The 27,734-nt window shown below is 42.1% G+C and overlaps 3 protein-coding genes across 3 annotated transcripts; 1 reads left to right on the top strand and 2 right to left on the bottom strand.

The window, feature by feature from the left end:
- Positions 1–1,961: 1,961 nt before the first annotated feature.
- Positions 1,962–16,768, bottom strand: MONOS_3101 (putative Ccr4-not transcription complex; the record flags this gene model as incomplete). The annotated part of the gene is made up of 2 exons (XM_067873076.1): positions 1,962–16,496; positions 16,654–16,768. 2 exons carry the CDS (start codon positions 16,766–16,768, stop codon positions 2,446–2,448), a joined length of 14,166 nt encoding a protein of 4,721 aa, XP_067720015.1. The 3' UTR covers positions 1,962–2,445.
- Positions 16,769–16,991: 223 nt separating this feature from the next.
- On the top strand, positions 16,992–18,315 carry MONOS_3102 (uncharacterized protein; the record flags this gene model as incomplete). The annotated part of the gene is made up of 6 exons (XM_067873077.1): positions 16,992–17,009; positions 17,323–17,486; positions 17,546–17,680; positions 17,917–17,989; positions 18,047–18,106; positions 18,205–18,315. The coding sequence occupies 6 exons, from the start codon at positions 16,992–16,994 to the stop codon at positions 18,313–18,315; spliced, it is 561 nt and encodes a 186-aa protein (XP_067720014.1).
- Positions 18,316–18,440: 125 nt separating this feature from the next.
- On the bottom strand, positions 18,441–26,145 carry MONOS_3103 (putative Regulator of nonsense transcripts; the record flags this gene model as incomplete). Its single annotated transcript, XM_067873078.1, has 4 exons — positions 18,441–24,498; positions 24,672–25,255; positions 25,422–25,918; positions 25,982–26,145. 4 exons carry the CDS (start codon positions 26,143–26,145, stop codon positions 19,318–19,320), a joined length of 6,426 nt encoding a protein of 2,141 aa, XP_067720013.1. The 3' UTR covers positions 18,441–19,317.
- Between the last annotated feature and the right edge of the window lie 1,589 nt (positions 26,146–27,734).

Below are 27,734 nucleotides of genomic sequence, written 5' to 3'. Positions count from 1 at the left end.
ATCAAGAAATCACATTAAGATAATCCAATGTTTCACTCTCAACACCGGCCCAAAGTGACTTTATTTTTTATTTTTATTTTTATTTTTATTTTATTTTATTTTTTTTTTTTTTTTGTTTGTGCTGATGGATTATTTTTAAATTCTTAAATGATTTGTTTCTTTTGAAACTTTATCCAAAGATCTTGCTTCATAAATATTTCTTCAAATTTTAATTATCTCCACGGAAGGGGGTGGATAACTGAAAAGAACAACAGTGTAAATAGGATATAATCACATCTGTTTATCACAACTTTTTGAGACAATTTCCGGTGTTGATTATATCCGATGTGATTGTGTCCAGTTTTGACTGAATGGCAATTTTTTTTAGTCAAACAGAAATTTAATTATGAATTGTCTGAATAATTTTATCTTATTGACAAACAAGATATCGGACAAATTATAAGTTTTCGATGGAAATAACATTAAGATGAGCTTTTTTTTCCAGCAAAAATCGAAAGGTTTTTTTTATTGTTCATACAAAAGTGAATTTTCATTCAATATTTCATGTAATATTTTTATCAAATTACCTCTTCATAAAAGACAAAAATAATGCATTATATATGAAAATTTCCAGTGTGGTTTTCTTTCTAATTTTTTTTTTTTTTTTTTTTTTTTTTTTTTTTTTTTTTTTTTTTTTTTTTTTTTTTTTGTTATGCAAGATCAATAGGGTCAGTAATTTATCATATCCCCTTTTTTTTATCGGGACCTAAATTTTCTGGCTCTCCAGAGCACTTTTAGAAAAAAATAAATAATAGAAAATTATTAATATATTATAATATTCTATTTCTGAAAATATTTTTTATTTTTTTCATTTGAGCGAAAAGATCTGGAGTTTTTTGTTTTATTTTTCTGATCAAAGACTTGCTCGTATTCTCACGAGATTTTTGTTTTGAGGTTTTTAAGTGTTGTTATTGTTATTGAATATAACTTCTTTATGTTTTTGGTTATTTTTTGTTATTAAACATTTCGTTTTTTAATTATTTTTTTCATTTCACAAAATTTCGACAAATTGAAGATTTTGTCGTGATATTTGAGTTGTTATGTTTTTTATAGTTGAATAACAGTTGAAAAAATGAATGTTATGATTGTTATCAAAATTTTGAAATAAAAGAATGTGATTTGCTCCAAAAAACGCAAAAATAAGCAAAAACAAGTTTTTTTGAATAATAATGACAATTATAAAAAATACATGATTTTCATCCTTTTGAATATCTTTATTTGTTGATAATTTATATATTTACTTTTTTGAATTAACTAAAAATCTTATTAATACAAATGAATTCTTCAATTTGTCGAAATTTTGTGAAATGAAAAAAATAATAAAAAAACGAAGTGTTAAACAATGAAAAATAACCAAAATTATAAAGAAGTTATATTCAATAACAATAACAACACTTAAAAACCTCAAAACAAAAATCTCGTGAGAATACGAGCAAGTCTTTGATCAGAAAAATAAAACAAAAAACTCCAGATCTTTTCGCTCAAATGAAAAAAATAAAAAATATTTTCAGAAATAGAATATTATAATATATTAATAATTTTCTATTATTTATTTTTTTCTAAAAGTGCTCTGGAGAGCCAGAAAATTTAGGTCCCGATTAATTTTTTGGGCACCGATAAATTTCTGACCCTATTTCAATTAACCAGAATATTTCACATTGTAGTTTCGTCAATAAGAATATTGAATGTTTCATCAAATGAACATAAGCTATTGGATTCAACGAATTATTTAGTATCAAAATTTCGAATTTGTTTAGGAAAATATGTATTTGTTTTATTTTTGTATTAAACTCTCTGTTAAAACAAAATTTTCCTTCAATGAAGCCGACTCTTTAAATGATGCTAAAAATCTTCTTATTCAAATTCCCAATTACACTTCATCATTTATTGAAGAAAAAACTTTTTTTGCTTGAAAATGACTAACCTCCTCAATGTGATTTAATTACAATTCAGCAATTGGTTGAAGTTAAAGCAATGTTGAAAATGGAACAAACAATGCAATGCTTAATTAAGCAAAGAACAAATAAAAACAGAAGAAACTCATCGAAACAATGAGAGAGTTGCATTGAATACAGCCAAAGAATAAATAAGAAGCTTAGCAAATCAAAATGCAAAGCCTATAACATACTATTCTTTTCAAATTATACAATAATGAAGTAAAATTACATTATAACAAGCATTGAAGTAAAATGTGAAAATGGAAAAACAAAAAATGCAATTTTTTCCCTCGATTTGATGTGAATTAGCGAAAAAGAAAAAAATAAGCATCATATGACACATTGCGAAATTCACTTAAAACTTCAAAAACATTTGAGAAAGTGCCCAGTCAAACAGAATGAAAATAAAGGCTGCAGAACATAAAAACAGAACAGTAGACCGAGGAGATTTATAAAAAGAGACTTGGTTTCATTCCTTCTTTTGTTGTGGAGTGTGAGATTGATAAGGCAAATTTGCCTGTGTTGTGTGTGAGGGTGAGGACGAGGGAGTAGGTGATGAAGTAGATGACTGTGGTGTTGAGGTTGCAGTTAAAGCAGGAAAGGGCATTGAAGCAGATGAGGAAGTTGGTACAGGAGGCAAAGAGTAATTAATATTTACGGAAGAAGATTTCTGCGCCTGAGTTTTCGGTCTTTGTTGAATTTGTATTTGAGGCTGCACCTGGGTAAGTGCTTTGGCTCTTGCTTGTATCTGTGCTTGATCTGGCGATTGTAACGGTGATTGTGCTGGCTCATGAATCTGAGTTTGTGCAGGTAAATGTTGACGTGAACGTGATTGTGCTTGAGTTTGAGTTTGAGTTAGAGCTTGAGCTTGAGCTTGAGCTTGAGCTTGAGCTTGAGCTTGTTTTTGTGCTTGTGTCGATGTCTGTTGAGTCTGCGCCTGAACTGCGCCTGTTTCAATTCTCAGCTTGTCAAACATCGGAGAAGCAAACACCCTTGTGTTCGACAGCAGCTCGCTCATGGTGGCTACAAGTCCCCAAGGCCGATCACTCGACACTCTGGCTCTTTCACTGATTGCTTGGATGACCTTATATTGAATCTGGAAGTGGAATTTCAACGAGAGAGAAGTTTGGGGACTGAAGCTATCGGTCTCCTTCAGCTTCAGTGTTTCATCGGACATTCTAATAAGCTCTTTATATTTTTCTAAGGAAATGACAGGAGCACCGTTTGTGGAGACAGCAAGAAACGGTTTCAACGAAGCTCTTCGATAATCAGAGAGATCTCCATTGAGCAGAACATAAAACAACGCATGAGCGGCAATGGTAGTGAGATCACAAGGAAAGCGCAGATGGTTGCAGATGATGCCAGTCACATAGGCAACACCCTCAGGCGGCAGGCTCTTGAAGAGGTAGTGGAGCAAGCCCCAGCTGGAGACACACGATGGGCACAGCACCACATCCATCACAGCTGGATTCAGATCGTCCATCGGATTGTACGGCGGATCGCCTGGTGCTGGCGGAGCTTTCTGTCCGCTCTGAATCTCGTCCTGTCTGATGTCTATTCTTTCCTTTGTGAAAGTGCGTGTGAGCAGCTTCACCCAGCGCTGGTACCCGACAGTCGAGAAGCTGATGAGGTAGTTCGTGAGCGCAAGGAGAAAAGTGAAGTTCAGTTGCTTTCTTTTTCCTGGTGGATGGGTTGGGCGTGCTGTTGGATCTGCACCTAATGAAGGAGATACTGGCACTTCTTCAGTAATAATTCGCTGACGTATTTCACGAATAAGAAACATGGCTTCCTTTGACATTTGCCTCAGATCAATGTCTTTCAAACCTTGTCCGTCCATAACAGATGCCATTGTCGATAAGCATGTCTGCCGCCCATTTATGTACCTTGCAACAACCTCTTCAAATTGAGGGTCAGTGAGTCTGTCTGAACATGCCTCCCTAAGATGTTTGCGTGCGTCCGAGAGAGTGGAATGTGGAATGCAGAGCTGAGGATGCAAGAGGCAACTCCAACTGAGTAGTGGATAACGAGGGAATTCAGTGGGGATTAGGAAAGCTGGGTGGGAAGAAAGGATAATATTCCGCATGTCTGAGTGGCCATCATAAACTAAGTCAACCAGAGCAGATCCAGCAGCGACGAGGAAGTCGAAGTAGGTCATCCGAATGTTGCGCATCATCTTCAGAACGAGCTGATGAACTCCTTGAGCCACCTCCGACGATGGGCTGAATGTCGTCTCAAATGCCAGCGCCTCCTGAAGCAGAGGCAAATAGTACAGCCAGAATGTATTGGAAGACCACATGCGAGGCTGCAGCACCACTTTATTCGGAGGCGAAGGAGAAGCAGAAGCTTGCGGTCTGACGGATTTCAGGTAATCTTCGTATGTTGTAGCACCTTGAAGAACGAAACGAGGAGAAGCGAGTCTCACCTGGAAGAGATCCTCACTCAGCAACAGAAGATACCCTTGAATAAACTCTGGATACACTCTTGGCTTCAGCTTCAGCAAATGCTCGCATATCATCTTTGTGATTGAGCGTTCGTTTTCTTCGGCTTCCAACAGATGCTTCGGAACAACGATCTTCGAAGCCATTGCTTCCAGGATCTCCTTCTGATCAGGACGCTCATTCATTCTCTTCAAAATTACCATTCGATCAAGCTCAAATGGCAGGTGCGTGATGAGAATTTCTTTGAAGGCGCCAGTCTGCGGCAGAACGCTATCGTTCACTGCAGACGAAGGAATTGACGGTGGGCGAGGCAGAAGTGGCAGCATTGTCGAGAGGATGCTGCGGAGGATGTGGAAGAAGGGGACATAGTCGAGGCTTCTGCCAGCCAATGGATTGAACGAGATCCGCACCTGTGAAACGATACGCTCTCTACTTGAGCTATTTAAGGTGTTGCTTTCGCCATTGCTTTCTTGCTCGTTTTGCGGAAGCCCCTCATTTGTCATCCCCAGCAGCAGATGGTTTTCTATGCGGTTGGCTTCCACATAGCTGCATGTTCGCTCGACAAGCGTGCCAAATATGCAGTCAACAAGCATCTTCAGCTTCTGAGAGTCTTGTGCGAATCGCTTGAACAGCGCAACAAACAGTACATCCATTCGTGTTATTGCCAGCAGAGGATCTCGCATTCCTCCGATGACAACACGGCGTATTTGTGGAGTGAGCCCTTCCAACAAACTGAGGTCGTCAAACTCTCCTTCAAACGGCTCCTCGAATTCGTTGTCATTTTCTGCCTTCTTCTCTTCTTTCTCTTTCTTTCCTCCTTTTCCGTTTTCCTTTGCACTCATTCTTTTCTTCCTTCTGAATCTCCTTTTTTCTGCCTTCTTTGCTATTTTGTAGTGCATAATTGCTGTGTCTGCCAGCACAGACGCAAATTCACCAACACACTTCTCGTTGTCCAGAAAGTGCTGTTGCGATGCCCAGTCCAGCAGCTTCAGTGAAGTCAGTGCCACATTCTCAGGATGCCGATCAGCAGGCACTTCAATCATCCACTTTCTGAACTCATTGGCAAGAGCAGTACATCGCGTAGGAGGTGTCACCTGGTTCGGGATGGGCGGAGGAGAAGGCATCACACTGATCATGTCGGAGTCTGACACGTCTGATGACTCCATGGGCAGCGGAGATATGCCCTTCTTGTCAGATTCGAGGGCAAACGATGGTGATGTTGAGGTGAGGAAGGAAGAGGTATGCGGAAGACGAAGAAGCGCAGATGAAATAGATTCTGGGAACTGCACAGGAATCGGCGCAACTTTTGGCGTTTCTTCCCACACGCCAAATTTCTCTTCCAGTTTGATGATGAATGGATGAATTTCCTTCACAATATTCAGCTCATTCTGATCGATAGAGTAGATATTTTCTTGCCCAAGCAGCACAAACAGTGCTCGATCAATCGCAAATGATGCTTCTCTCAGTGCTGTGTCTATCATCAGCCATCCTTTGTATAATCTGGCTGCTGCTTCGTCGTGCCCTGGAAGCAGACTGGGGTGTATTGGTGGAGCCGAATTTGCATTTGCATTTGCGCTCTTTGAATTAGGCTGCATTGGTAGTGTGTATTTGATTGCAATGTATTCAGCAAGCTTCTGAGGATTCACATCAACTCGCTGCATAGTGATTGGCTTTGCGCCTCGTACAGCCTTTAGATGGAAGAAAGTGCGAAGAAGCTCCAACTGTGGTGAACCTGTTTGGGAATATGAGGAAGAAGTGGAACCAGAAGAAGATGTGGATGTGGAAGATGGAGATGAAGGAGGATGACAAAGAACAGCAAAAGAGCAAATGAACGGAGAAATAGCACGCCAATCGTGAATGATCAGTGCCAAGTGAATGACAAGGCCAGTACATACAGCCAGAAATGGGTGCGGATGGATGTTTGTCATTGTTAAACGAGAAATAGGCACAACAGTCTGCACCTCTTCCTCAGGCTTTTCAGGTGTGGAATAAGGAATCCCCAAACATGTACTCTGCTCAGCTTCTTCTCTCATCTCCTCATCCAGTTCATTAATTAGTTCTTCAGCTGATTTGGTTTCACGCATAGCGTTTCTTTGCTCGTTTCTGATGTCATTTTTTGATGAAAAGACATCGTGTTTAGTTTTGATCACATGAGAATGCGCTTTCTTCCACGAGTTGATTGAAATGCCCACCAGAAACGCCAGAAAGTCTGAGACGAGTGTGATGTAGTGCTGCATCTGGTTGACGAGGGAGACAAGCATCACTGGATAGCACTTCTCCTTTGCCACTGCCAGCAGATCGACTGGGAAAGGCCGTGTGGCTGCAGTTGAGCCAGACACAGACGGCAGCAGAGACAAAAGGAATGGCAGAGAGCCATACAGCGGGCCAGAGCACATGTTGTCTGTGAACACAGCAGCTGAGGCATAGTTTGTTGTCTCCGCTAAGAAGGAGGATGAAATGTCTCGTTTGTCTGTATCAGATGTGCTGATTTGCGAGGTGCTGTTCTCTTTTCCGCTTTCAGATTTCTTCAAATACTCCTCAACAGCCTCGGAGCTGAACTTGGGCATCAAGAAAAAGGTGGCCTTCCAAAGAGAAGTGAGTGTGCGTATCATCACATTGGCAATGGAGCGCATGTCAACGAAGCCATGATCAGCCAGCATCGATAGCATTGTGATGTAGTTCTCGTTCTTTAAGATAGCAAACATCTGAGAGAAGGAAGAATTTAAGGGGATTGTGTAGAACTCTGGGTACTCACTTATATCCAACGCGTGCAATCTGTTCATGTCTTCTAGCAGATTTTGACTTTCTTCGCTTTCTGACCTGACAGACGAACCAGTCTTTGAAGAAGAAGCAGAATTTCCCGTTTTGATATCGTTTTTGTGCTTTTCTTTAGTCTTTCCATTTGAATCTTTAAGTGGAGGAGCTAACCTCTTTTTGGGTATTGAGTGAATAACTGAAAGAATCGGTAAAGGCTTCATAAAGCAATAAAACTGTGTCCAATTCATGTTCAATACAAGAGGACCAGAATAATCTAAAGAGATCTCCATGTCATGCGGGAAGATTGGAACAGAGAATGCAAAGCGCGTGTCCATAGGCGGGATAGAAAATGGAACAGTGTTTGTGATCAGAGAATGGACGACTGTGCCAAATACAGCTGTCTTCACAACTTTGGGTGCAATACCACAGAGAACATGAAGTGAGGCAATATGAAGAGTGGCAAAGACATTTCTAACATGATGAGGCATCTGTTCAAGTGCAGGTGGCGTGGAGCGCAGAACAACTGCCTTGTCTGATGGATTGCCTAGTTTCAAGTGTTGTTCGTAGGTGCGCTGCTGGAAGATGGACATCTGCGGCTCTTCGCGATGGAGTACGTCGGCAGAGACGGTGTGGAGGAAGGGCATTGCAAGCGACACAGACGGTGATTCGATCATCACTTGTAGTGGATTGCAGACAAAACAGTCAGTGTGCTGCGCAACAAACTTGCGGAGGCTAAAGGACTCGATGTCTGCTTCCACAGCATCGTCTGGATAGTTCTCCAGACAGACATACATAAGCTTCTTGATGGCCTCTTCGGTTATGTGGTATGACGTCCCTTCGCTGTACAAGGAATCCACATCAGGACACTCTCCTTCCATCATGTCATACTCCCCTGCTTCTGAACCTTGTTCTGTGTCTCTGCTTTTCTTAGCTGGCGACACACAATACTTGCTGTCCAGATAGTATTCTCTGAACTTCCTCACTCTCTCCAAACAGACCATCCCCAGTTTTCCAGCAGGCTCTGGTCTCTTTGCAGCCTTTGCATATTGGACAGTCTCGTCAGTACAGTACATGTCGTGCTCGAGGGCGTTGGCATTTGTCCAGATGGTCGACGAAAGAAGAGGCAGATCCTCTTCGCGATGAGCAGTTGGCATCGAAAGAGAAGCAAAGCGGCATCCACTAATGTCAGATGCAGGCACAATGGACGAGTGCTTGGCGTATTCTGGGCTGAAGCAGAGAATCGCATGCTGCATCGCCTCCACTTGACTCATACGAGGCTTATCTGGCTTGGTTTCCATGGCACTTGCATCGACATCTTCTCTCAGGCTATGATAAGGCGGATGCTTCATCTCCTTCTCCATCGACTCGTGCGGCAGAAATTCTTTCCATTGAGAACGGGTGGAAACAAGAGAAGGCAGATAGGAGCGAGTGGGAGGCGCATAGAATGCAGCCACAAGAGGTGTTGGCCCACTCACAAGGCCACGACACAGTCTGTGCGCAATGGAGAAGATGTATCGATCGCGAATAGCTTCAATCACACCCTCAATCGCACGGAAGAGAAGAGGCGGGAAGAAGAATGGAGAAGGGATCAAGGGGAAGCACAGTCGCTCGGATGGAACTTCGTTTATCTCAGGGAAGTCCTTCTTTATTTCCTTGCTTTCTTTTTCTGTTGTGCTCTTTTTCTCTTCATCGCTTGTCTGTTTTGTACTTGATTTATTGTTTTCTTCCATCTTTTCTTCATTCTGCTCTTCTTTTCCTTCACTCTCCTGTTTTGACTTATCAACCTTCTTTTCTTCTTCTTGATCTGCACTTTCACTTTCTTCTTTTGATTTCTCTTCTTTCTCTTTCTCTTCTTCATGTTCAGATTCAGATACAGTTTCGGATTCTGATTCAGAAAGCTCTCCTTCAATAGAATTGCCATCATTCTCGTTTCCTTTCTTCTCCTTTTCCTTATCCTTTTTGCGTTGAGCTCTTTCTGCTCTTTTTCTTTCTTTTTCTTTTCTTTTCTTTTCTTTCTCTTCTTCTTCTTCTTCCTTCTTTTTCTTCTCTTCCTCTTCTTTAGCTTTCTGTCTTTTATATTCCGAATACTCATTCACCATCTTCTCCCACATAATTTCTCTTTCCTTCTGCTTTTCCTTCAAAATATCCTCTGCATATGTAAAGAACGTATCCTCCAAATCCCGTGTGGCAATCGCAATTTGCGTGTCAAACGAAGTCAAACAGCGGTTGACTGCCGTGTCTGCCTCGTCTCTTGCCATCTGCAGTCCTGTCGTGAGTATCCCCTCTGCCTCAGCCAGCGTATCCCCTGACACAATCACAGGATACACAGCTGAAGGCAGCCTTTGCTCGTCCAGCGAAGAAAATGGAGGCATTGGTGGATGCTTCGGATGAGGGTTGGTGATTGTTGGCTGCGGAATGATCACACGTGGATACAGCTTCTCCTTCACAAACTTCCTCACCTCTTCCACCTGCTGCTGCACCCGCTCTGGTGCAATATATTCTGATCCCTTTCGAGTGATGCTCGTCTTCGTCAGGCGCAGATCAGTCTCAATCGCTGCACACCGCGTCAGCAGACTCAGCGCCTTGTTCAGCGAGCAGAGGACGGAGTCTCTCACTTGGCTGAACAGCTGGGCACTGCTTGCTGCCACTAGATCGAACAGAGACTCCAACTCAGAGAAGCTGAGAGGGTGCCAGTAAGACGAAGGAGGCGCCAGGAATGGGCTCCGCATCAGCACATGCACATTGTCTGTGTTCTCTTGTGTGTTCTTGTCTGAAAGCGAGGGAGCATTCGTTGGCTCAGACAATGAAGGAGCTTTCACTTTCCCGCTGGACACAGTTTTGACTGAGACAGCGCCGAATGGGGTGTGTCTGAGGTTGAGCACAAGCTCTTCTGAAAGGGCGCCTGCCTGCAAGCCAGCCATCAAAGAGCGGAAGTAGTTTCGGATGGGGCTGGTGATGAAGGTGAATGGAGGATCCAAATCAACCATCTTCTTCATATCGTTCAGACACTCATTCGCCATCTTCCACTCAGGGAACGAGAGAGAAGGAAGCTTGCGATATTTGTCTCTGTAGATAGCAGAGCCAAACATAGACAGAAGAGGCTGTGACAGCAAAGTGAGGTCGAGGCAGTGCTCCTTGCTGGAGTAGATAGGAGTGTGGGGGAACGTGATGCGGCTGATGTTGGCTCTGCTGAGTGTACCTAGCTTTGTGCCGTCCTGCAAGTTGACCATCGACGACATCACAGCCATCGTCTGTGAGGTGATCCCATCATACAGAGCAACTGTTCTATGAAGCAGGCCAGGAATATACACAACATCCATCGAAGCAGGCAACTTCTCCTGTAATGCCACATTCACTCGCGAATAATCCACAAACTCTCTCGTCTGCCATGAGCCCATTATTCTCTTCTCTTTCTTCTCAGTTGGAGTCAGACTAATCAGCTGGCCATCTGGTGAAGGACAAGGGAGATGCACTGTGTGTGTTTTCCTCTTCCCCATAAACAGCTTCCACATTGTCCGTGTCTCTATCTGCCTGACGAGTGATCGATCGAGAATGGCCAGCGCTGTCTTGTTCACCTCATTCACCACAGAATACACATAGTCATCTGCCACTGCCATCACCATGTACTCTGCCAACGACATAATCTCACTCATCAACTGCTCACTCTTCTTCTGATCGCTCCAGATACCGTTGTTTCCGTTCACCAGCTCTTTCCTAAGTGCATCTGCCAGCGAACCTGCAGCACGATTGCGCATGTAGAACTGGCAGAGATTGGTTGATAGAGAGACCAAACAGGACTGAGTCACGATCTTCAGCTGCTCCCTCAGCAGCAGCTGGACAGGGACGCCTTTTATGTTGGGCTTCATTGGAGGGATGGAGAGCATAGCAGAAAGATAGTCAGCACGCTGTACATCTGGTGGGAAGGCAGAGATGGACTCGATGTCGAAGTAGAAACGGGAGAACTGCTGGAGGACGATGGAGGTGGAGGCAGAAAGGGCAGCAGGGATTGTCTTGTTGCAGACAAACACACAGAATGTGGAGGCAAGATTGGCCATTGTGTCATCCAGAATGGGCAGAATGAACTCGGAAAAGGGAGACTGCGGATGGAACAGAGGCAGACGGAACCGCTCAGGCGACAGTTCTCTCAGAAGCTCAAAATAAGGTGTGTGGATGAGATCCAAAGAGAACACATTGAATTGTGGCTGAGGCAGTCTGTTGAAAGGGCGTGGAGGAGGAACAGAATTGCCTGCCAGCAGTTCGAGTTCGAGTGAGTCTTTAGGAACATCACGTGTGCAGACTGGAGGGTGTGATAGCGGTACATTCAGCTCCTTTGCCACCATCTCCACCATCGGCGGCAGTTCTTGTGCGATTGCAGGATAATCAGGTTGAAGCAGCTCAAAAAGATACATCGTGTTGTGCAACACTACTTTTGCTATACGCTCCTTCTGCCTCTGAAGAATAGCTTGTTTTCGCTGCAAGTCCCGAAGCATCCGCATCTGCTCAATCTTCTTCTTCTCTTCGGCAATCCGCCGCAGCTCTGCTCGTCTTTCTTCTCTTTCGGTCAGCTCTTGTTCCATCTGCTGCATTGCCTGCTCGATTCGCGGAAGTTTTGCAGTCGCCAACCGATTGGGAGGGAAGAGATGGTCGAAGACCTGCTGAGGAATGAGAAGAGAGGCAGCTACTGAGTAGGGCAGTGGCGGATCTGGACGAAGAGAGCGAGATGAAAGTGAAGAAGAAGATGTTGTCTGAATGGGTGTGGATGATGCTGCATCAGATTCTGTAGAAGAAGAAGGTGATGATTGAGTTGCTCCTTCAGTTGGAGATGAATTCAATGATGAAGAAGACACAGAAGCGGAAGATGGAGATGATATCTGCTTACTCTGCCCTTTCACCCCACCATCCACTCTTGCTCCTTCCACTCCTGCTCCTGTTCCCTCTGCCTGTGCTTGTGCCTTTATCTCTTCTTCTTCTTCTCTTCTTGCCTCTTCATCCAACTTGAGCAGCTCCTGAAACTGTTCAGAAGGTGACAAAAGCACATTCAGTCTCTTTTCAGCCACTGCCCTTTGAAATGCATCGTCTGAAGAATAATCGGGAACAAGATCGCCTTTGGCTGTGAGGGAGACATCATACACGATGGGATACTCGGAGAAAACATGAAGAGGTGTATTGGCCGGAGTTGCCTTTGAAGATGAGGAAGAAGAGGATGAGGAAGAAGAGGAGGAGGGAGAAGGAGAAGGAGATGGAGGAGAAGAAGAAGTTGTGGTTGTTGTTGTTGAAGATGGTGATGATGAAGCAGATGAAGAATCTTCTTCTTTATCTTTTAATTTCTTTTCGCTCTCATTTTTATCATTTTCCTTCTGTTGTGAATCTGATGAGGTTGATGTTGTTGCTGAAGAAGGCGAAGAAGAAGAAGAAGAAGAAGAAGAAGTATCAGAATGTACCGATGAGAGTGAAGGAGATGGAGATGCAGAAACAGAAGTTGCTGGAGAAGATGAAGTTGATGCTGCTTTGCCCTCTTTTTCTTTACTTCCGCTTCCGCTTCCACTTCCACTTCTACTGTTACTGCTACTGCTATTGTTATTACTATTACTGTTATCATTACTCCCCTTCTCTGCCTCCTTCATCAGCTCCTTCCGAAATCTCGCTGCATCTTTGTTGCTCTCTTCCTCTGTCCCTTCCTTCACCCTCGCAAAGGGAGAGTCCAATTCCAGTGAATTCCCAAATGCCTTGTCCACATCTTCTATCGAGAACTTGATCTGCAGTCTCACCGGCAGATGGTACAGCTCTCTCAACAGCTCAGTTACCCCAAACAGCCAGGGCTGGTGCATGTTGCAGTAGATGGCAGAGTCTGCACAATGTTGCAGGATCCTCGCCACAAATGGAACAACTGCATGCAATCTGCCACATTGGTGGGCGAAGATGAGGGCGCTGCGGATGTCCAAATGCCGCTGGAGGATTGCTCTGTTCCTTTGAATGACAAGAAGGCTGATGAAAGAGCCGAAGTTGTTCAACTGCTTCCGCTCTGCCCCGTTCTTCGACTGCGAATGGTCAAACAGCACAAGCTGCCGGCTGGAGTCAAACAATACACGCTCCACCGCTTTGATAAGCTGCCAGTCGTTCATCTTCTCCACCACATCCACAAACAGCTCCAGATGATTCTCCTCCTGCGACACCCTCGCCAGCACCAAGTAGCGCGCAAAGAACTCGAAATACTCGCTTGTCACGATCTTCCGCAACTGCAGCACTTTCTCAGCCAGGTTGCTGACAGCGACTGTGTTGAAGATCTTGGCGATTCTGTCCTGATGCTGCTGAGACGGGCAGCAGAGCAGCACTGTTGCCTGCTCTGGCACACTCAGCAGTGCTCGGAGGGAAACAGGGGCACCCATTGTAGAGGCAGCGATGGCCTCAGCGAAGGACATGAGCCTGGCAGAAGGAGGGAGGGAGACCGGGGCGAGGCGGTTGGTAGCGGTGAGGGAGGAGTGCAAAGCAGAGGAGGGGACGAAGGGGCGCACCAAAGCAGATAGCTGCTTGTCCTTTCGCTGTGGAATGAAAGGCTCTCCTTTGAGAGAGAGGACACCCGATTGGCGGGAGGAGGGGGTGTCGGAGGGAGAAGGGAGGGAGCTTGGGGAAGAAAGGGAAGGGGAAGGGGAAGGGGAAGACGGAGAGGAGGAGGAGGAGGATAAAGGAGATGGGGAAAGATGAGACTGAGACTGAGACTGAGACTGAGGTTGCGAATGTGGAAGAGTGGAATTTGTGGATAGGATTTCCGTGGAAGCAGAGGGAGAATTCTTTGATTCATTGCTTGACTTAGAAGAAGAATATGACAACGATGAAGAAGAAGAGGAAGCAACAGAAGAAACAGAAGTGATTGGAACAGTGTGTTGTCTTTTGTTCTGCTGCACCATCTGTGCCTGTGGAGGAGGAGGAGGAGGAAGAGGGGGCAAAGGAAGAGGAGGCTGAGGCAGATGCTGATGATATTTCAGCTGTGATGGAGAATCAATCAGAAGATACGGAGAAAACTTGTCAATTTTCTCATTTTCCTCAACTTTCTCGTTTTTCTCATATTTTTCGTATTTTTCGTATTTTTCGTATTTTTCATTCATTTTTGAATTGCTGAGTGAATCAGGAGAAGGAAGAAGGCCCTCAGATTTTGAAGAAGGAGATATCTGATTTCGCTGAAGAGGTGATTGGAGAAACGAATATGAAGAAGATGGATCCAATGGAGATGAAGATGAGGAAGATGAAGATGAAGATGAAGGAGGAGAAGAGGAAGAGGAAGAGGAAGAGGAAGACGAAGAGGAAGGAGAAGTGATATTAAGAAGAGATTTAGTATTTGGTGGTGGTTGAAGAGGGAGAAGAGGAGCAGAATTAGAATAAGAACTAGAAGCAGCAGCAGAAGGAGAAGAAGAAAATATGGAAGTCAAATGTGAAGGCAGGGGCATAGCAGAAATGCCATCTCTTGAAGGAGAAAGAAGAGATGGATTGGGAAGAAGAGGAGAGTTTGACTTGGGATAAGAAATAGAAGAAGAAGAATTAGAAGAAGAAGAAAATGATGAAGAGGAAGAAGAATTAGAAGAGGAAGTAGAAGAAAACGATGATGAAGGATCAGGAGGAGGGTCAGTGGGAAGCAGAGAAGGAGGGTCATCAGGATGAGCAGGGCGGGTGATGGAGTGTGAGGGAGACTGAGACTGAGAATGAGTGAGTGTGTCAGAAGGAGGAGAATGAGCGAGTGAATATGAGAGAGGAAGAGGGGGATGAGAAGAGGAAGAAGGGGAAGGAGAGGAAGAAGAAGGATCTGTTGGATTTTGTGTTTGTTTATTCTCTTGTTTATTCTCTTGTGATTGTTGAGGAGGAACAGGATGAGGTGAAGGAGAAGGAGAAGAGCCATCAGAAGGGTCAGAGGGAGGCTGAGGTGGGTTGTTGGAAGGAGGATTGTTGGATGGATCATTGGGAGGAAGAGAAGAATTTGAATTGGAATTTGAGTGAGAATTAGTGTTTGTGTTAGAATTAGAACCAGAATTTGAATTTGAATTTGAATTGTCAGAATTTGTTGGAGGAGTAGGCTGACCAGAAGAAGAAGAAGAAGAAGATGATGATGATGATGATGAGTTTTGAGAAAGAGTGGAATGAGGTGGCTGAGAAGGAGGCTGCTGATTGCTGGAAGAAGAAGAAGGAGAATCTGAATGAGACATCAAGATGTTAGAAGAGTTGTGAGGGTATAATGGTTGGATAGAAGGAAAAGAAGAAGGAATATGTGAATTGAGAGATAAATCAAATGAAGAAGGAGAAGAGGAAGAAGTGAAAGACGAGGAAGAAGAGGAGGAAGAAGGGGAAGAACGAAGAGAAAGATATTCTATTTGAGGAAGTGGAATGTCAGATGGCTGCTCTGAGGGTGTTGATTGAGATGATGTGCTCATATCACACTGAGCAGAATCTGCCTTATTAGAAGATGTGTCTTGTTCCAAAGGAGAAAATAGAGAATTTCTTTCCTTTGAGAGAGACGATGAAATAAGAGAGGAAGATGTTTGCGTGGTTTGGGATGATGGCTGAGTGGATGAAATGACTGAAGAAGTGGATAAAGAAGAAGAAGAGGAGGAGGAGGAAGTGGAAGAAGAAGAAGAGGAAGAAGATGGCTTTTGAAGTGAAGGTTGATTGAATTTTTGCCGTTTCATTTTTTCGTCTTTTCGCTTTTTGCTATCTGATTCTTTCATCACATTCTTCTTATGCTTCGTTTTTGCAACATTTGCATTTTTCTCCAGTCGTTTAATAAAGCTGTTGTCAAACCAATCATCAAATAATTTCCTGTAAAAAGCACTCGAATTGCCATCGAACTCACTTTTACCAAAAATGTGATTATAATTATTTTCTAATTGAGCTCTGATTGTTTCAATAAATCCCTTTTCAGGTTTATTGTTTGATCCAATAAATGGATCCAAGCATTTTGTACATGAATCGAATATTTCGTAAAAACGATTTTGATTATTAATCTTAATATTGTAGTTCCTCCGTTCAATGTATTGGACATAATTATCATTCTCTTCGTAAAAATGGCTATCAATATTTTCAGTTTGTTTGCTTCTTTTGTTTGCAGTTGGTTGTTCAATGCAGTTGCCCTTGAGTGCGACTTTCCTTCCATTCTCTTGTAAATAGCTTTTTGTTTTATTTGCTGAATAATGCAATGCGGCGGATCGTTCATTTCTCTTCATTCTTTTATAATTTGTTTCCATTGCATCTGTAGCGAGAGCTTTTGCAAGCTCTGCAGCTGAAAAACTTGAATTATTTCTTTTGACGATATGTGCAACAAATTCGTTTGCGTTCAAAATTTCTTTCAAATTCAATGCATAACAATGAAATCGTTGCGAATCATGTAATTAATTTTGACGGTATATCGTTTGAGTTCAAAAATCAACAGAAAATTGAGATAATGAATAAAAATAAGATAAAATATTTAGTTGAAAAAAATTAAATATAAATCGTTAAACCTTTGTTAAAATTAATGATTGATTGCGGTTGTTGTTGCAGCTCTTTCTCGGATGAGATTCCCAAAAATAGTTCCGAAAATGAAGAAGAAACAGTTTTCTTTGCATAAAAACTCATAAATTCATTCAAAAATAAATCATCAAATGTTTTTCTTTCATCACAATAATTATCTGTTCTATTTGCAAGTTTCTGAGATAGTTGATGGGACTAACATTGTTTGATTAAAAGATAATATTAATTTCAACAGAAAGAAAAATTATTTTCAAAAAATTAGAAAACATATTGCAAATATTTAAAAGAGAAAAATAAAAACACAGGATTACATTTCATTGCAAAATAAATGAACAGAATTTTGAAAGTAATAATTTATACCGATTTATATTTTGCTTCTAAAAACTCCATCTCTGAAACAAACGGATCTTGTTCTGCTTTTCGCAAACAATATCTACAAAATCTCTTTTCTTTTTTGTCTTCTCTGCAAGCCATGTAGTGGGTAAAAATGTTCTGTAAAAACTGATTTTTCGCTTCTCGCAGATAATTTGTTCCGACTTATGGCTTTGATCTTTTTTTCCATATTAAAAATGCAATTTATTGAATCTGAACTTAAAAAAAGAACTATTGAATATGAAAAAGAAAGTACATAACATATATATTACTATAATTAAACATAGAGTTTTTGTCGTGCTTCAAAAAAATTTCCAGGTGAAAGGTTAGATGCATTGCTTGAAATCCTTGGATTGGATTCTTCATCTCTTCCTCATGAACTCGATGAATTATTGACTGCTCTCGCTACTATTTCCTTAATACTTGATGTTAAGTCCCCAACCATCTCAAAGTTTATATTTCTTTCTTTTTTAATAATTTTCTAACAAACAATTTAAAAAAAATCAAAAGTTTGCTTATTGCTCTTTGCGACCTTCAGTCAACTTTTTCTGAACAAGAAATATTAGTTTCTGCATTCCAGGAGCGTTCGATTCTTGTTCAAGAAGCATTTGAAGAAATTAACACTGCATGTAATCAGCTTTCAATGTTTGTGTTTTTTCGAAATTACTGAAACATGAAAGTATTTTGCGAATTTCACAAAGAATATCACAAAAATTACAGAGTGCATCTCATGTATTGGAACAAGAAGCTGAAACAATGGTTGAAAGAGGAAAACGCAACAAAACTGTTGTTGCTCACTTAGATGAGGAAATAATGTTTTCAAAGGTTTCTACCATTAAAACTGTTCTATTTTATTTAATTATTTGCTAGAAAATGTTAAGTGATCTTGGCTTCGTAGAAGAAGGTCAATTGTCTCATGGAACTCTTGTTAAACAGTCTCAGCAGCTTAGGCAGGTTTGAAATTATAGATTCTGAATCAATTCTTAATCATTGATCCAACAATACCTCTAGCTTAAAGAACAGCTTGCAGCACTTTCATTGGAATTAAAATCATTTCAGTCATTGCCGCCAGTGTGATTTTATTTTCGATATAATTACCTCAATTTCATTTGTTTTTATAATCTGACTATTTTATATATTTTTTTAATATTCAAATTGGTTTAACTAAGGACACTGCATTGGCAGAGCAAGAAATAGAGAAAATGAGGAAGCTTGTGGAAGAAACAAATGGAGTCGTTCAGAGAGCTGTTGAAAGCTCGCTTCAGCTTCCTTCACTTTGAGCTAAATTACAGAAAAATGTGTTTTGTAGTTGTGTTAAATTATTCTTAACTTCTGCGGACATTATTGCAATTGCGTTCCGCAAATCTGATATTTGACTCGCAGATTGGAGGACAAATGAAGTTGCTGTGATATAAGCGTGAATGTTTTATTTCATCAAAGTGAGTCAAAAAAGCACAGATAAAACAATCTGGAATGAAGCTAAATCAAGAAAAGAAAACAAAAATTGACTAATTAACAAACAGATTTTTATCTTTTGATCAGTTGATGAAAAAGATAAAAGTATGTTCACAAAATACTGCAATAGAAATCTATATCTTTTTTTCATTTTTTTTTTCTTTTCGTTTGATCAATAAAAAGAAGTATGCAATAATTACTCTTCAAAGAGGAAAATACATAGAACTTTATTTCTCTAATTCTTCCTTCCAGATGTCGAGAAAGCGTCACTCTCAAAATTAACTGAAGATGCGTCCAATGTGCATGCCTTTGAAAGGTATGTAACACGAAACAAATGAATTTGAATGACATCAAACACAAAAAATGGAAGAAAAACTCTTTCATTTATCTTTCAAAAGCAAAATGACAGTTTACTTTCATTTCATAAATGCCTATGTGCATGCATCAAAGAATCAATTCTCTTGCAAGAAGATGAATATATTAGTAGTGCTAACAGGCTTTCACTTTTCTTTGTTTTCTTTATTTGTATTTTACATCAAAGAAATATAGCTGAGAATAATTCATAAACACTTTGGTTTCTCATTCACATGAACATCCGAATTGCAACTAGCCTTAAAAATGAATTTTTGCTTGTTCAACAGCTAAGCAATCAAACGCATTTGAGAAACTTTATCTTGAGGATATTTTGTATTTATTCCTCAAACATAAATATCCACATCGATGTTTATATGCAATACAACTGAAACATGTGTCTCAAGACTTTTCAGTTGCTTTTTTTCAAAAAATTAAGTGTTTTCATGAAATATCATTCCAAATCCCCCTCAGTCCTATTTCTTCGAAGAGGAGCCAGCTCTCTTTGTGCTTCCTGCACTTCCACCAGAAGCACCTGCTCCCTTCCCACCTGCCACTGCCTTTGCACCTCCTCCTCCGCTTCCTCCACTGACACCTCCTCCCATCAAAGAAGATCCACTCGCTGTGTGCACAATCGACGGAGGCAGCCCCTTTTGTGTGGTTGGGATGGGCTGTGCTGCTGCGTGTGAGTGTGTCATCTGCTGCAGTGGATTCACAGACGGTGCAACGACAAAGTTGATCAGCTCATCAAGTGAGTTAATCCCAGCTTTTCGGCTGCGAGGTGCTGCTGCTGAGGCAAAAGGTGATTGAGAAGTGGCAGAAACGACACTTGGAGAAGAGCTTGTTGAGCTGCTGATGGATGAAAAAGAGGAGTGAGGAAAGATCAGTCCAGAGTCCTTCATCTTCTCCAGTGTGGATGGCTGTTCTTTCTCACTTTTCTGCTCCTGCTGCCTTTCAAACCGCAGAACCAGCTGTTTGTTCAGCTTCAGTTCATTCTCAGCCTCCAGCTGCATCGATCGTCTGCGGTGGCCGATGTCTGACTCAGTCGGAATGAACACAGTTGAAGCAGCTGCTCTTGATCCTCTCTTGAACAGTATTTTGAATGGGATTGTGTTGTCATCTTTCCCATCGCCTTCACCGCCTCCACCTCTTTCATCGTCTCTCCTCTGCCCTTCTGGCATGTAGCTCTCTCTCTCATTCCTCGAGTCTTTCCCTTTGCTCTTCTTGTTCAGCGGGATAAGCTGAGGTTGCTGGTACAGCTGGTTCAATTGCTGCTTCTTCGACCCTCTCTTTCCAAACATAATCGTACGAGGAATCGGAATCTCGTTGATCACTTTTTTGGATGTTGGCATTTTTGCTGCTTGCTGCCGTCTCAGTTCCAGCTGCTCTTGCATCATCTTCTCCATCTCCTGAATGAATGCCTCGTCTTCTGGATCAGCTGCCTTCTCACTCCCACTCTTCCCGGACTTCTTCCCTTTGCCGTCTTTCCCTTTCTCTCCTTCTTTTGTCTTTGCATCTTTTGACTTGCGTTTCTGTGATGTTCCATTCTCATCTTCATCCTCTTCTCCTTTTCTCTTCCCTTCTGATGCTTGTGATGATGGCGTTATTCTTCCTGACTCATTTGGAATGGACTTTGCTTTTTGATTCTTTTTCTGCTCATTCTTTGCAGATTGCTTGTCCTTTTTCTGTTTGTTTTTGCCTCTTTTTTGATCATTTGCATCGTCTTCATTTTCATCTTCACCATCTTCATTGCTTTCTTCATCTGAACTGCTTTCATCTGAATCGTTCTCCCCTTCTTCCTCTTCCTCTTCCTCGTTGTCGCATTCTTCTTCTTCCCTTTCTTCTTCTTCTTCTTCTTCTTCTTCTTCCTCTTCTTCTTCCTCTTCCTCTTCTTCCTCGTCTTCTTCTTCCCATTCTTCCCACTCATCTTCCTCTTCCCATTCTTCTTCCTCATCCTCTTCTTCTTCTCCTTCCTTCTTTGTCTTTGCTCCAACCTCATTCCCTTCTCCTTCCTTTGTCAATGTTTCATCTGCTTTTTCCTTTCTACTTCCTCCTTCAACATTCGATGCTGCTGAAGAAGCAGCCGATGCCTGTTCAACTGTCTTTTCTGCTTCAATTGTCTGCGCTTCTTTCTTCTTCTGCTCCTCAAACGTGTCTTTGTCCATCCCAAACACAAAATCGTATTCGCTGCTCTCTTCCTCTTCCTCATTCGCATCCACGTTCTCTGATATCCCCTTCCTCCTCCCTGTCTTCCTTCTCGTCCCATTCGTCACTCTGCCCAGCATCCTGTCATCTTCTTCCTCTGACTCTTCATATTCGCTCTCTTCTTCCTCTTCACTTACTGTTGACTGCTGCGAAGAAGGAATATACACAAACTTTTGTGCGGTTGCTTTGTTTCCTTTCGCTGCATTTTTCGACGCATTCTTCGCTTTTGCCTTCTTCTTCGGTGCCTTCTTCACTTCAGCTTCTGCTTCTATTGCAACTGGCCCTTCTCCTTCAGACCAATCCTCTTCTTCTGCTTCCTCCATCTCAAACTCCCTCTCTTCTCTGTCCAGCAGCCTTCTGTCCACTTTCATCCCTGCTCTCTCTCTTTCTCTGTCTCTCATCTTCCTCTCCTCCCTCTCCAGGCGCATCATCACCAGCGACTCCATCTCAACTGCCTCAGCTGCCATCCTCTGCTCAACTGTATGCACAAGCGTCGCCAACACAGCAGGTGTCAAAAAGACCTCTTCGTCTTTGCTTTCATTGCTTTCTCCTTTCTCAGAGGATGATGGTGCAGGAGAAGAAGAAGAGGATGATGAATCTGAAGAAGAAGAAGAAGAAGAATTAGAAGAAGAAGAAGAAGAAGATGCACCAGATCCAGTATAACTGAAAAGAGATGCTGTTTTGGTGGAGAAATCTGGTATTTGTAGACGAATGATATCGTTCTCTTCCTTTGCCTGCTCCAATGATGCAAGTGGAAAAGCACCAAAAGTTATCTCTTCTTCCTCCTCCTCTTCTTCTTCTTCGTTTTCATCATCCTTCTTTTCTGTGTTATCTTCATTGGAAGAAGAAGCAGCAGCAGAAGAAGAAGATGATGATGATGAAGTTGAAGATGCTGCATTCGAACTATCAGAAGATGTCTGTGACTGATTCTGCTGATCAGCCGCACCTCCCTTCTCGTTCTTCTTCTTCTTCGCCATCTTCGAATCTGGGCTTTTAATCTTCAGTGAGTGATATCGTGTTATCTTCGGCGATATCAGATCAGCCAGCTCGTCCATCAGCATCACCGCATGGAGTGGATATGGCCTTGTCTTTGTGCTCAACAAGTACAACTCCAACCTCAGCAGACACAGCTCCATCCGCTGCCCAAGCTTCAACGAAACCATCCTCCTCGCGACTGTTGTGAGGAGGATGTAACACAAATGGATGCGCTGGTAGTCATCTGGTGGGTCGTTGTAGATGCCACTGTCATCAGCTGGCTCTGTGTTGTGCCCTCTCGTGATGAGCTGGTCAAACAGCGCAAAAATGGCAGTGGAGGCAACCACACGATGATTAAACAGCTCTCCAGCCAGCCTCACCTGTGCCTGGAGTGACTGTGAGCGTGTCTGTATTCTCCAGATAAGTGAAGTGTTTGCAGAAGACGTGAGGAGAGATGCATCAGGTCTTTCGAGCCCTTCTCTGATAGACTCAAACACCTCATCCACCAGCCGCATCACCAGAAAGGGGCACACACGACGCTGCAGATCAGAAGCAATACGAGCAATGAGGGCGATGTGTGTGTAGGCGCAGTGGTGGCACTTCAGCATCGACTGCAGAATCCACTCTTCAATCTCAGGGGATGATGAGGCAGATTCGTCAGAGGAGGATGAAGAGGCTGAAGAAGATTGAAGATTTGAGTCATCACCTGTTTGATTGTTTCCGGCTACAGACGAAGATGATGAAGCTGATGCAGATGTTTCTGAAGGTGTTGCATTTTGATCCTCATTCTTTTCTTCTCTTGTCTGCGACGCTGAACTTGAAGCAGAAGCAGAAGAAGAAGCAGAAGATCCATTCGAAGCATTTCCTGTTTTGTCCTTCACCATTTGTGATGCTCCATTATTTGCAAAGCTGTTGAACTCATATTTTTCATCATACGTCCAAGGCAGTTTCAGCAGCTGTGCCAACACTCGTGAGTAGCTCTTCTTGTTGAGGTCTCTATACAGCAGTCTCCGGATATACAGATGCAATGGATGCTTCTCCTTCCTCTTCTTCTTCTGCTCAGCACGGGCAGTGGGGAAGCACTGGTAATACGCAGACTCAACCAGCAGCTCCCTCCTCGCCCCCAAATTCTTCGCTGCCCTCAACCGCCACATCCTGTTCAAGATGGCGTCCGTCCTCATTCGAGTGTCTGGGTTGCGGTAGAGATACGCCCCACAGTGCTCTAACAAGACACACAGTACATCCACATTGGAATGAGTGAAGTTGTCTAGCAGCTTGTCCATCAGCACAAAGATCCTGCCAGGCGTGCACAGGCGGAACTTCACGAGCTCACTCAAGAAACGAGCATTGCGGCTGCGCGGCTCGATGCGGGTGAGGGCCAAGTCGTTCGAAAGGAACGTGAACTCCTCCTCAGCCATGTCCACCATCATTGCCCCGATGTCTGGGTAGTACTGGGCAAGCGTAGCCACAAGGCGCGCAAAGAAAGGCAGCAGCTCGCTCTTCGAACGAGAAACCTTCATAATCGTCTGGCACAAACGCCTTCGGTTGGACTTGTTGTTCTTTGCACAGAACTCACTCGCAAACTTGTCGGTGAGGTCGATGTTGTTGCATTGGGGGAGGCGATCGAGGAGACCAGGGAGTGAGTCATTGGAGGAAGAGGCAGAGGAAGGAGATGGGGATGGGGATGATGAGAGAGAAGATAAAGAAGATGTGGAAGAAGAAGAAGGAAGAGAAGAAGAAGATGATGATGATGATGATGATGATGCACTTGGTGTAGAAGACAAACTTGGTGCAGGAGAATCTGTCGGAGGTGGAGTTGGTGTCTGCGTTGGTGTTGGCTGCTCTTTCGACTTTTCCACTTTCCTCTTGTCCAGAAAGAGCAGTGAGGGAGACACCCCCATCGCCTGCAGATCAGCCAGCTTTGTGTAAAACACAAGCTGATCGTTGTCGTCAAATGGAGAGTCTGCCAATGGATCCTCGTCTCTGTAGTCATCCTCCATCAGCCCATCTCCTCCTTCTCTGCCTTTCCCTCCTCCTGTTCCTCCTCCTCCTCCTCCTCCTCCTTTCCCACTCCTCTCTCCGTCTTTCCCATCTCCTTCACTTCTGCCTCTTATTCCATTTCCTCCTTCTCCCACTCCTCCTGCTGAGCTGCCTCCTCCACTCCCCATTCCATTTCCTGCATTCGCACTTCCACTTCCACCACCCAATCCTCCACACCCATTCTTCCCTTCTCCACTCCCTCCTCCTTTCTTCCCTTCTCCTTCTCCTTTCTCCTTCCCTGCCTCTCCCCCTGCTTTCCCAGACTCCACCGCCCGCAGCTCACTCGTTCTTCCCAGAATTTCTCCGAACTGCTCCACAATTGTTGCAAATTTCGCTGTCTGCTTTGTGACAATCTCGTATTCCTTCGCAAAGTCTGCCGGAAGCTCGCCACGCACTTCAAGCAGCTTCTGCCGCTCCACATCGTCCAAGTGACGGAGCTGGTGGAATAAAGATCGAATGAAACAGAACAAAATTAACATGAGGAAAATTTTCAAAAGAAATATCATAACATTCAGAAATGAAGAAGAATAAGTCAAAAACAATAAAAAAAAGGTTGTTTTTATTTATTTTGAAGGACAGTTATATTTCAGAAGTATCAAATAATGCACACATTTATTGATTCCTTGAACATCTTCAGCAGAAGCACAAAGCACTGGTTGAGCTGCTGTTGTATCTGCATCTGCTGCGTAGGCGTTGAAAGAGGGTCAGACGTAACAGTCTGCTGAGGATCGACATTGTGAAGCACGACTTTTACTGGCAGTGCTTTTGCAGCTGTTCCATTTGAAGAGGCAGGCAAAGAAGACGAAGAAGGCGTTTGTGCTGATGATGGTGTGGGCGAAGGAGCTGTTGAAGAGGAAGAAGAAGACGAGGAAGACTCTTCAGAACTTTGAGTCTTTGGCTGTTCATTGGATGATGATGATGATGATGATGATGCAGATGCCGAAGGAGAGGCTGCAGGCGAAGAAGAAGAAGAAGTTGAAGTTGAAGTTGCATGTGGAGTTATGAAGGTCATCCCGTAACTTTTCACAAATGCAATGATAGTTTGGAGGCATCCCATTATGTCATATGAATTAACTCGGAAGGATTCACGGCACAAAAAACGAAATGACTCAGAAATAGGATGAAACGAAGGCAATACTCCAACTATGCATAATTCGGACATCAAACGCAATAAATTCCTTCTCCGGGTTGTGGCTATAAACAGGAGTTTTGAATAAGAATGCATTAAATAATGTTATTTTGTTAAAATTGAAAATTTTCAAAAATTTCAAGAAAAAGAAAATGAATTGCTCAAGTTACAAATATCACAAAAGATTCTTCGATTAATAGTAACAAAATTAATATCCCTTTTAACCCTAACCTGATGTAACATTAGCGGAACCTACTTGTTGAATCGCAGCAATTGTAACATCAACAACCATGTTTTCTTTCTTATCCGCACTAGTTGTTGTGGTAGCTGGTTTATCTTCAGCGCCATCACTTTCGCGCGTTGATTGTTTTGCAGTTTGAGCAGCACGAGCAGCAACAGCATGTGATAAAAAAGTTAAAGTCACCGTTGATGAAACCCCAATTCCATTTTGCAAAAGAGATGAAACAGAAGAATCTTTTGAATCTTTTCCAGAATCCTTTGATGGCGTTTGTGAGCTCAGTGCACTTGCAGGAAGATTGTCAGGCGTTGTGTCATTAAAAGCTTTCAAAAGTCCTGTTTGCAGTTGCCTCGAAAATTCAGCATATCTTTGATGAAGCGCTGAGCATATTTGAACAATATAAAATATATCTCCTTGTTTTAGACGAGCTTCGGTGATTGAAGTGACAATCTCGCTTATATAACGTGTCAGGTTCAAATTTCGAAGTTCCCTTCATAAAAAGAACGAAAATATTGAACAATTACAATTTCATTTATATACGAAAAACTCAAACAAAAGAAGCGAATGTTTTGGATCATCAGTGACTGATTTCAATCTTTTTACAAAGCCAGTTGTTTTTTTCAGATTTGAATCAAGACTTCGGAAAAAATCTTCATCCGGACGGCATTTAAGACATGAAATATTCTTTTCTCTCAATTCACGTTTTATTTCATCCATAGACGCTTACAAACAAGAAAAAGTCGGGAAAGATTAGAAGCGATGGCGAAATACGGATATATTTTTTCAATATTTATCCCAATCTAAAAAATTTTTTGTGTTCATATTGATAAATAGTTTTTCATTTCAAGGTTATTGAATGCTAATTTTTTTATAATTAAAATGACTGATGAAACAAGATTTTTGAATCGTTTTTGATAAGATTAATGTTTAGTGTAATTTCAACATTTTTTTTTCCGAAAACAATCAATTAACATGAATTGCTGCAAAAAGGAAAAGAGAAGGTGTTTGTGCTTATAACTACCAGTTACAAAATGGTTCTCATTCGAAACAAAAAAACCGAAAAAATATTACAGATATTTTCGAACGAAGAAATGAAATAAATAAGAAAACAAAGTTTCAATATTGAGTAGTTTTAGAGTTTTTCCGTTATTTCTTTTTTCAAAATTGAATTTATCCATCCCTATTGACATTTTTATTGTTTTTGTTTTCAATTAGGTTTTCATGCAGAAATGAAGACACCAATCTTGCAAGAAAATAACTGAGATAGAAAAAAAATGATAAAATTTCTTTATTAACTTTTTATAGAATTTAACAAAAGGAAAGGAAGATTTTTGTATTTTATTATATTTATATTGAAAAGAGAGATTTTCGCATCTTTGGATTGCTGAAAATCGAGAATTGCTTTGGACATTTCACATTTGCATCAGAAAATATAACTTTCAAATTCAAAACATCAGAAACTGATTTTTTTTTATTTTCAAATACATCTTCTCGATGAACTTCATTTCTTAAAAAATAAATGCAATGAATAACTTGAAGATTTTTCTAACATTCAGATGGCAATGGAATTTATGTTTTTTTCTTTAAACATGAATTGATATAACGCAATGAGACAGGTTTGCTCCGAGATAATGAGTATTGATCACGATTTATGGGCTGTTTAAGTGAAAACTTCGCCCTCCCAAAATGACGTGGAAAAAGAGCGAGATAAATATTTAGACAAAATCATTTGAACTATGAAAAGTGTATTATAAATTGTTCGCTTCGCTTCACCACCTTCTTCGCCTTTTCTCCTTGGTCACGAAGACCACAGGGCAGGGGACATTGCCCCTCGGAGCTGTCTCCTGCAGGCCGTGCAGGGATCCGGTGAGGCGAAAGCTCAAAACGGAGCAGAAAGAAAAACCACTCTCGCTTCCGCGAGGCGTGGAAAAGAAAACTGCATGTAATGTGCTCTGCCTCCCGCTCTTCTGCTGATCGAGCAGAGCAAATTCACACACCACGCACTGTGTGGTCCAGTCTGACTCTTCTCTTTGCACTTGTTCAACACCAATTAAAGGAGTAGGATCCTTCTTAAAATTTTTAATTCCTTCCATGTATCTCTATCCACGTTGCGGGTGCAACCTTTTGACTTCGGGCGGCTGGTTCTTCTCTCTTCTCTTGGATGTCTCGCCCCTTTTTTTCTCATTATCTACTCACTAGCATGTCGCTCTTCCTCGCACCCAGCCTTCTATCGTCTCTCCATCCGCATTCGTGTTATCTCGGAGCAAAGTCTGTCTCACTGCGTTCTATTTATTCGCAAAAAAGCG

This window comes from Monocercomonoides exilis, assembly GCF_001643675.1.
Source record: "Monocercomonoides exilis strain PA203 chromosome Unknown scaffold57-524287, whole genome shotgun sequence".
Lineage (NCBI taxonomy): Eukaryota > Preaxostyla > Oxymonadida > Polymastigidae > Monocercomonoides > Monocercomonoides exilis.
The sequence above is the reverse complement of the archived record's forward strand: the minus strand, read 5'-3'. Positions and strand labels throughout refer to the sequence as shown.